We start from the raw sequence: 9,751 nt of genomic DNA, 5'->3' as shown, positions 1-9,751 counted from the left end.
AAAGTTATTTAGAGGCAATTACTATTAAATTTGTTTATTTGGAAAGGAACGTTTGGTACGAAATGCCACGTAAACCGAGCTGTTAACCGATGTTAACGACCACGAAAACACGAATATTAGTGGCCGTGAGTGAAATGGATTATTTTGTTTGGTCTGCCAGCTTTTAGTCATCCAAAAACTGCAAATAATGTCAACTTTAAAGGCAACTTTATTAATTCAACAACAAAGCTACCTGCTTTTACCATTTCTGTCATATTTTCGTTCGTTCTGTAGTAAGTACAGGGCGATTACCGAATAAAATTGAAAATTGATTAATCAACTCGCGTCCTTTTCCCTTCGTGTTCCTTTTTTTTTTTATAGACTATTGATCAATTCCTTACGTCGCTAACGCTACACCGTTTTACCTCGAAACCCATTGGCAAAGATCATCTTATTTATATCTTAAACCGAACCCCGGATAGTAAAGTGCACATAAAGAAAATTACTTTGAATTCTGAGATCATCTCTCCCCCTATCCATTACTTAAACTTCCGATACTACCATTACACTGCTGCTGATGCAGTAGTCACCCCAATTTGTTGCTTGTACTGCTGCCGATACTGAGACGTTATTCATAAAATACAAAATTGCACCGTTTTTCTTCGCATTTTCAAATTCCAAATTACATAGACATACACCTCCACATTCTTATTTCTTTTGTCTTCAGACTTTTGCATTCGTCATAAATTAATTGTAAGTAATTGTATCTTTTTGTTTCAGGTTCATAAACGCGAGGAGAAGGATAGTACAGCCAATGATAGACCAGTCAAATAGAGCAGGTGAGTAAAATTAAATATTCCTTCTTATTTTAATCATGCGCATCCCCAAGAGTACTTACTTAGTACAATAAGATTGTCGCACCCCGTTATGGACAACCGTTTTGGTTATTTCGTGTCCTAAAGGTCTAACGAGTTTCGTGACTGCTTCCAAGTTAGTACGTCTTGGCTTCCTCTTTGTTCCTGGTTCCTGTCTCCGTCTTTCTGTGCAAATATATATCGCAACGGCGGAAACCTACTCCTCATCTAATTGAAGTCTATACTCATCCCTTTAATTGAAACGAACGGCAATACGACGCGGACACGACTTTGCACTAGGTGCCGTCCCATAAATAAAGGACAGTAGTAGCAGTACTAGTAGTCCTGGAGAGCTAAAGTCTTTCTCTCGCCTACGAGTCGCAAGGCTATAGCCCGCACGCGGTACGGATACGTCGTCGCAGTTCCATTTAAACCAGCGTGGAAATCTCTCCCTTGATCGCAAGGGCGCGCCGCGCTGTCAGAGAGGGTTGTGTGTTGCTCGATTGTCTACGCCGCGTGATGGATCGGTCCGCGTAGGTCAATGGCTTCGACAATTTCTCTTTGGCTGTCGTTCGCAGAAAACGGAAAAGTTGAATCGATACACGCCACAACCGTCGTGCCGCTTCAATGAACAAACCCTTAAAAAATCCTTTTACCGAAGAAGAAGAAATAGCAATCAACCACCGCAAATACCTATTCGTTGTAACGCGAGCCAGCCACACAAATAAATTGCACATTATTCTTTCCATCTAAGGCAACACTTATTTTGTGAACGATTGGAAAAATACCATTCGATTTCGTTCCAATCACACCCATTATTAATTGGTATACTAACAACTTCAAATTCCTTTCAATTTTTTGGAAGAAATCATTGTTCCATCGATTATCTTATCGTCAGTCAGAAAATTTTTCTATCGATTTTATCCCATCGTTTTGATTCCTTTTAATCATAAATATACCTACCTATTGGCAATTTTTCCAATCAGAACCAAAATTTCGACTGGTTCTCGGTAAGAAATACATGTTCGATGATTGCATTCCAATTCCATCCACTATTAGGTGACGTCAACGATTTTAATTGTTTCCAATTGTTTGGACTCCAATGAAGCATGGATCTACCTGACGATATTTTTTCCGTTGAAATTCTAAACTGGTGTCGCCTCCTCCCCGGTTGGAAATACTATGTGATTTCTTAGTTACAACTACACACTATTACTTGACACCAAAAATGCCAAATTCTTTTCGATTTTTCTGACTTTATTCAAACATGGATCTAAGGATATCTTTTCAATCCTAAATCTAAACTGGCATCATCCAACCTCTATCCATTGACCTGATTCTTATTAGAAATGCTCGGTGATTTCTTTCCAGTCACTATTACCATTAATTGATACCAAAATTTCCGATATCCTCCACTCAAGACTTTTTTCAATCTAAAACCTAAACTCTTGGTGTCTGCTGGTTGGGTGTTCTCTCCTGTTCAAATGTTACATGAATAGATATTTGTGATCAGCATCCCAGAGTCAGAATCAGAAATATAAAGAGAGAAAGAGAGAGAGGCAGGACAATAAAGCGTCCAGTATAATACTGACTTTCATCTGCCAGCTCGAGTTGCCCATTACCAACTGACAACCTTGATTGATGTCGCTCCTATTCACAAGAATCGGTCGCTTTTTGTTCGGCAGGCAGCATACATACATACATACGTACGAACACACACACACACATAGGTGTTCTTGTGTACGTATGTGTGTATATGTATAGATTGAGGGCACACGTAGCCTTCTTCTCTCTTCGTACAAGTATCTGATGAGGAGTCTGGCGGAATATATAGTATTATGGTCCATAATGGCATTAAAAAGTTGAAACAATGTAATTATACAACGCCAGCCGAAATATTTATGCGACGACTTTATTCATCGACTGATCGAATAAATTCATTCCTTCCGATACCTGAAGACCTGGCTAGGACTCAGAATAGAGTTCGCAGGATCAGTTTTTGGCACTGTCAATTCTTTTTTTGTGACTATCAAACGAAACAATCTACAATCAACTGATTATTTTCTGTTTCTATTATGTTACATTTAAAGGTATAGATGATATCGTAATTTTTATTGACTGCTAAAGTTATCCTGTAACCTCCTCGCGTGCCTAACTATTTTAATTATGCAATCGTTTGAATTAACAAATATTTAGTGGAGTTTGGTCTTTTTGTTGTTGTTAAAGCGTAATAAAAAGGAAATAAAAGAGGAAAATATGTTATCGTTATCGGGTAAGTAATGTGGTGATGATAGTATGTCAGGAGTGGAATGTACTGGCAAAGTGCTCAAACTGCACCGGTCGTAAAACGTGAAGGTCCTTTTTATGACTCATAAAACGGCCACAAACTTAAGATGAATCGCTCTTAGACAAACACGTTGTCTCGAGTGTACAGGAAAAGTCAAACCTGTAACGGTAATCAAGCTATTTCGGTTGACACAAAAAAAATAGGTTTTCCATTCTGAAAAAATTACTCAGTAATTTAATATTAGTTTGTTTCCATGGCTGTGGTTCAAGGACAGTTTTTGACTTTCCTAACAGTGTTTTCCCCGCACGCAGGTCCCAGCGGTGCTTATAGCCCCGACGCCACCATGGGTTACATGATGGATGGGCAGCAGATGATGCACCGACCGCCTGGAGAAGCAGCTTTCCACAACCAATACGCCCATTACCCAGCAGAATACTACGGACACCACCTGTGAGGTACACAAGCATTCTTTTTTAAACGCTAGGCGTTATTCTCGGATTTGACAATCGAATCAAAGAAGACAATTTCTGTCTCAAAATGTAGCATCGTACTACAGATGGCGTTTACCGCGCCATTTGTGGTATTTTCTAAAACGCGCTGTTAAGACAGCAGGTAAAAGTTGGTCTGTTTTCTGTCGGAGCTTTCTGCGACGCGCTGATGAGAACCAAAAAGGCAGTTTCGACAGAATACAGACCACTTCGAATTATTTTATTTGTCTCACGATCAATCCATAAACCGTCGCCAAAGCCTGAAAAGTGTGTTCGGCTACAAAATGTTATTTCCCTTTTTTTTGTTTCGTTTCAGGTCACACGCACACAACGACAATGAACTTTGAAATAAGCAACTTTTAAATGTGATTATTCTCTGTACAAAATGTAAATGTAGTGACCCAGTGTTTAGTTAACAAAGAGTAAAAAGAAAAAAGAAACGGGATGGACTTGTACAAAAGAAAAAAGTATTAGGTGCATATTATTNGCCCCCCCCCACCGCCCCCGCCCCCCTCAAGGATTGTGTAAAGAAATATGAAGAAAAATTGAACAAAACAGGGACAACGGGGATCCGTTTTTTAAAACAAGTCTAAGTCAGTGATGCGCTCTTTTAACGCTTATCATTAGATTCCTCGATGTTAACTCTCACGGACGTCATCATCGTAATCTACTCCGCAGTTTCGAGGACAACATAGCCTACGACTACATACATCTGATCCAATACGTTTCTTCTTGTTTTTTTGTCCCCGTTCCCCACAAACACACACTCATTCGCCCATATACACACATAAACACATACCCGCGCATATTTATTAGGTGAAATTATATTAATTATTAATTAATATTTAAACAAACACACCACGCATTTCCCTAACTAAAACTTGCTCCAACAAATCGATTGATCCACAGCGTACAAACAAAAATCGAGGTTGTGCTGTTGTAACAAAAAACAGACAGAGAAAGAGAAATAGTTGTTATATCTGTTGTGATTTTTTTGCTATTTTGATTATATTAATTATGACCTGTGTGAGACAGAAATTTAGGTACGAACCACGAAAACAATACCGATTACAATTTTTGGACTCATATTAAATGAAACAATTTTATCTGTCAGTTAATTATCAATATCTAAGAGTAATAAATTAAATCGTACCGAAATTTCTGGTTTATGAAACCTTGTCCCAACAAAAGATATACGTAACAAATAACGCGAGTGCCTAGTATAGCACCCCGTTTTATTAGTACGCAACGTGACGCTAGGTCTCGGCTGGTATAGAATAAAAACAAAAATTAAAATTAAAATTGAATATTAAACTCATCAACGACAGCAATCAACCAAGCAAATGACGCTGTCATTTGTCTGTTGTTACCGCAGGAGACCATCAGGACCGTCTCAACTAAAATTTCGATGGTAAACTTATTAAAGGCATCGGTCATCTGCGACAGAGGTTCACATTTTCAGATCAAATTTTTTTAAGAGACGTTTTTTTTTTTTTTTGGTGTATCAGTGCATGAAATTTTTTACAATTAGCGGATGACGGATCGTCTTGTTTATGATTAGTTGGGCATTTTTCTTTCGTCATGTTGGTATACGAAATTGGTGATGTTAAAATAGTCATTAAAATAAATAATCTAGCACATAAAGGACGCGAGAGAAATGGCCAATCGAAACAAGTTTGCTAACCAATAGATTAATATTTTATTACGAAATGATAATTAATTCTTAATGCTGTTATTACTATGTATTACTTATTACACACAAGTAGAGACGGTTCTAGGCGTCAGACACGTTATGCATACTTCTAAACAGATCATTATAGTTTTTGAATATTTATAAGCAAGTTACGAATGAACAATATGATGTATACTATACTATCGGCCCGTTCCCTGATGCTTACGATCAGACAGAAAGAGACGCGAAGAATAAAAAATTATACATACATACGAGAGAAAGCACAGACGATGATGTAATTAAAATAAATATGTACTTCGGTTGTCGCGAATTTCCGAGCCGACGCTGGCTAGTGCAATTTGTTGTTTTGTAAATTTTTTTTATGAGGTTAATGCTTTGTTTGGTGTTATCCAATGGCGTCGGCTTCGAGATCCGCACGGCAACCGTCGATTATCGTCTTTACTGTTGCACCATCTCTGGCAAAGAGCTGACACATACCTCCAGAATAATAATATTGGCTGTTCATTTTTAAGTGATTTTTCCATCGTTGTTCGCCTTATCCAATGTATACGAAATAATAAGAGAAAAAAAAAATAACTAAATACTAAATGAATACAGATCAATAAAATATCGTACTTCTGTGTTATGTATGAGAGGAGACTTTATTGTGTTCTGCTTTTTAATAAAAGTATATGAATATAATTATTATAATGATAATAATAATAAACGATGATTGGACGAGATACCACTACACTAATTTGGTAACGCTGTGTCCCTCTGTATAGTGTTTTTTTGAAACGTCGGCATTAAATGCTACATCTTGTGTACTTACATTCAAGTATTTTTCTCCACCTACATCCTTAAAACCATCTGCTTCCTTTTTATAGCAAGTAATATGCATTAAAAAAAAAAAATGAAAATAAATTAAAATTACAGTGCAAAATGAAATTATAATATAACGAAGACTACGTAACAGCTGTTTGGCCATTTTTTTTAATTAATTTCTAAATTTCTGAAAAAATTATTCATTATAAATTATATCAAAACAAAAGTGTTGTGCAGTTGTTATTCAGTTGGCGTCGAGATACTAACAAGGTAAGTGTGCGATGTTTTTTGTTTTAGCGACAAATTACTTTTCAGTTCCTCTGTGCTACTTATAATTATTTTAATGTACAATGCATGATAAGTTTGCAATTGTTAAAATGTCAAGCACTTCTGATTATTATTTTACCAAACGTTATACTTTTTTAATACGATTTTTATCAACGCCTTGTAAAAGTTCTTCAACGTCCGAAATAATGTTGAAACTTTCGCGATGCTTTTTAGCCGGTAAATGTATTTGTGCGAGCTTTAGCTGACCGAACGTATTAGTTTCCAAACCGATTCCCTTAAACCTCATTAACCTGCTTCTGATAGTGGTCCGCGCGTATGCGAGCGAGGGTTGCTGTAGCGAGAGCGTCGTCATCGTCGCGACGCCACCGCCTACGAACGAACCTTAATAAGATGTGTCCCCGGAGCTCCGGACTAATCCGGGCTCCGGTCGCCGAAGTCGTTTAGCGTGTAGTGGAGCGTCCGTCTTCCGGAACTCGAATGCCCATTGGTCATAGTAGATTGCCGCGGACCCGCTGACAGCTTCTCCTCTCTCTATATAGGCTCGCAGCCGGAAATTGTGTCCAGCGCCACCGGTCGACTTCCGGGTTTGTTCCTTAACCGTGGTCACCGTGATTCATGATCCTATCTGCGAACTTGGGCCATTATACCACCCGCTACCACCCGTTCGGATTGGTCGCGGGGATGGAAGAGGCCCAGGGAACGGTTAACGATTTTCTCCGGAATTATCGTCATATTTAATGGCCATTCCGATGGAGGAAACGCTCGCAATAACGCTTTTTCTAGTGCTTAACAGTCGCGTCTTATTTTTCTTCCTCGCATTCCTTTTTCGCAATTTTTCCTTCTCGGAATTGTTATAAACGTAAACAATAATTCTCGACCTGAGGTGTCAAGGATTCTTACGCATCAGGAATCATCAAAAATGATTTGATGTTGATTGTAGCGCGCATGCCTTCGTTGTTGTCGTAAAGGCATTATAAATGAATGTACCTAATATGCATAAAGTCTCGATTGGATGGGAATAGTTTGCTTTACGAGATACAAATTTCTCGACGTTTCTGCCGCTGATATGTATGACTTCTCGCAGCGCAGTAAATGGATTAAACTGGCACTAAGACTAGCAATATCGCCATAATTAGGCTGAGGATGATTGACGTGCCCGTGTAAGCCGCGTACCTTAATTTAATTAAAACTGTTTCACTCTGATTAAAACAGACGCCGCGACGGCGATGCCGACGTCTTCTTCTTACTCGCTCCCCTGCTCTCACTCGAAATATTACCACTTTACCAACCAACTACATGCACAGGAGAAAATATCAACAACTAATTTTGAATATAAAACGTGAAACACAAGAAATAAGACTGAATTGCCAGGATTTTTTAATCACGCTTCAAAGGAATGTCACAGAAAAGTCCATTTGTTTCCTGTTTGTTATCTCCACGCATGTTATCTATAAGTACTCTCATTCCATTTCATCGAATATAGCTAAATCCCCTTGTTAAGCAAAATAAATGAAAAGAAACATGGGAAAAACGAAATGCGTTTACCGTTTAAAATAATAAAGCGATTTGAGTGAGGGCACCTTTACCTTTTTTTTTTTCGACCGACCAACCGACCGATCGTCCCCTTTTGGGGGTGGATGGTGGCGCGCTGCACCAGTCAAGCGCCGCGGCGCCTCGCCGTCAGAAGAGAGAGAAACGCCGCCGTACACAGTTAATATACATAAGTGCCGTGCTGGGCGGAAAAAGGCGGCCTCGGATACAAATCAATGGATGGAAGTTTTCCAATCCATTTCCCGTGGTCTCTGGAGAAATTCCAATACTTGGCAGATTACAACAGCGACTGATTCGGGCGTACGCTCACCGTGAATACCGGAACGGAATATTTCACAGGTTTTCCTCCTTATTTACTTGTTTCTTCTGCTTTTTCTGAACTGTTGTTACTAAACGATAAAATGTCGACATTTGACGAACACAATAAAATTAAGAGTGGGAGTCAACAGAGTTATGCAGATAATCGGTCTGTATCCTAATTTTTTTCTTTTTTGATCACACTTTTAGGAAATACAAGGTAATACCATCGGGAGATGGGTTTCCATAAATCCGAAATCATAATTATGGCGATATATGTACATCATCGTCATAAGGTCGTCAGTCCTAAGACTGGTTGGACACCCACCTCCACTCCTTCCTATCCTGAGGTAACTTCCGCTTTTCCTTAAAAGTCGAAAATTCGACATCCTTAACTATTTGTGAACTCTATTTCTTTTAATTCCTGTTTTTGCTTCTATATGTCTCTAACGAAGCCCTTCGTGCCTGAAGAGGTGTTCCAACCTATCTTGCCGGTATTTTCATCATTCTCCTGTAACACCACATTTTGAACGCTTCTTACCATTTCTTTTCCGCCTAGCCCACCGTCCACCAGACATACACCTTTGGCAATCTTTTTCAAATTTCTAAATTAACCATTTGAGAACATTGAACTGTCTTTTTTTGTTAACGGCAGCTCCACCCTGCGTTATCCTTTGTTTTATATCTCTACTCCTCCTTCCATTCTGAATTATTTGACTTCCTAAAAACCGAAAATCAGCGACTTCTTTTATTTTTTTTTACTCTCAATCTGCCAATAAATTCAACGTTCTACTGCTATATCTTGTTGGATTGGTTCGTACAGAAATTAAACGTTCTACTGCTACATCTTCTTGGATTGGTTCGTACAGACCATGTCGAAAACGTCAACGTGAAGACTTTGCAGCACCTCAATGCAGGATGTCTCTCTTCCTTCTTTGATCTTTCATTTGATCCCCAAAACAAATCATAAAATCGCCCTGTACATATACCTACCACCGAATAATAGAAGGGATAAACTGTCAAACAAGGTACTTAAATAAAGAAGCAGCGCTGCACATCACATCGTTGTTCAGAGGCATCATGAATATTAGCGTCGCGTTTCCGTTTCCTTATAAAGCATTCATGATGGCATTCCGACCGCAGAGTGACGCTAGAGCATACACACTTACACATACACACGTAGAAACAGGCAATCGCAAAGAGAGAAAGAGAGACGCCTCCGACGACGATGATGACGCCGCCACCGCCACCCAGGCGTCGGTTACGAGGCAGGGCGCGTTGCTGCCGTTGTCAAAGTCAATGTGTCGCCGTCGGTATTTTACCTACAACAAGCAGTCGGCTATCTTCCTTCATTTTTGCTTCACTTTTGTCATTAATAAATTGTTCGATACGTTCCGCGTTCACAGACGAGTGCGACAACGATGCTGCCTTCGCGAAGCGTGCTCTTGACGTCACTAAGTTGATACTAATTCAATCATTTAAAAAAATAAATTCAGGTCCCAACGTGTAC

General features: G+C 39.1%; 1 protein-coding gene across 2 annotated transcripts; it reads left to right on the top strand.

The window, feature by feature from the left end:
- Positions 1 to 723: 723 nt before the first annotated feature.
- Positions 724 to 4,075, top strand: LOC112904417 (homeobox protein homothorax-like). Of its 2 annotated transcripts, none has more exons than XM_025974410.1 (3): positions 724 to 818; positions 3,414 to 3,575; positions 3,925 to 4,075. In XM_025974410.1, the coding sequence occupies exons 1-2, from the start codon at positions 794 to 796 to the stop codon at positions 3,572 to 3,574; spliced, it is 186 nt and encodes a 61-aa protein (XP_025830195.1). In that variant the 5' UTR covers positions 724 to 793; the 3' UTR covers position 3,575; positions 3,925 to 4,075. The 2 variants fall into 2 exon arrangements, with proteins under 2 accessions (XP_025830195.1, XP_025830196.1); XM_025974411.1 differs by having other exon boundaries at positions 736 to 818; positions 3,432 to 3,575.
- The last annotated feature ends 5,676 nt before the right edge of the window (positions 4,076 to 9,751 follow it).

Source organism: Agrilus planipennis, unplaced genomic scaffold (genome assembly GCF_000699045.2).
Source record: "Agrilus planipennis isolate EAB-ADULT unplaced genomic scaffold, Apla_2.0 scaffold40, whole genome shotgun sequence".
Classification (NCBI taxonomy): Eukaryota; Metazoa; Arthropoda; class Insecta; order Coleoptera; family Buprestidae; genus Agrilus; species Agrilus planipennis.
The sequence above is the reverse complement of the archived record's forward strand: the minus strand, read 5'-3'. Positions and strand labels throughout refer to the sequence as shown.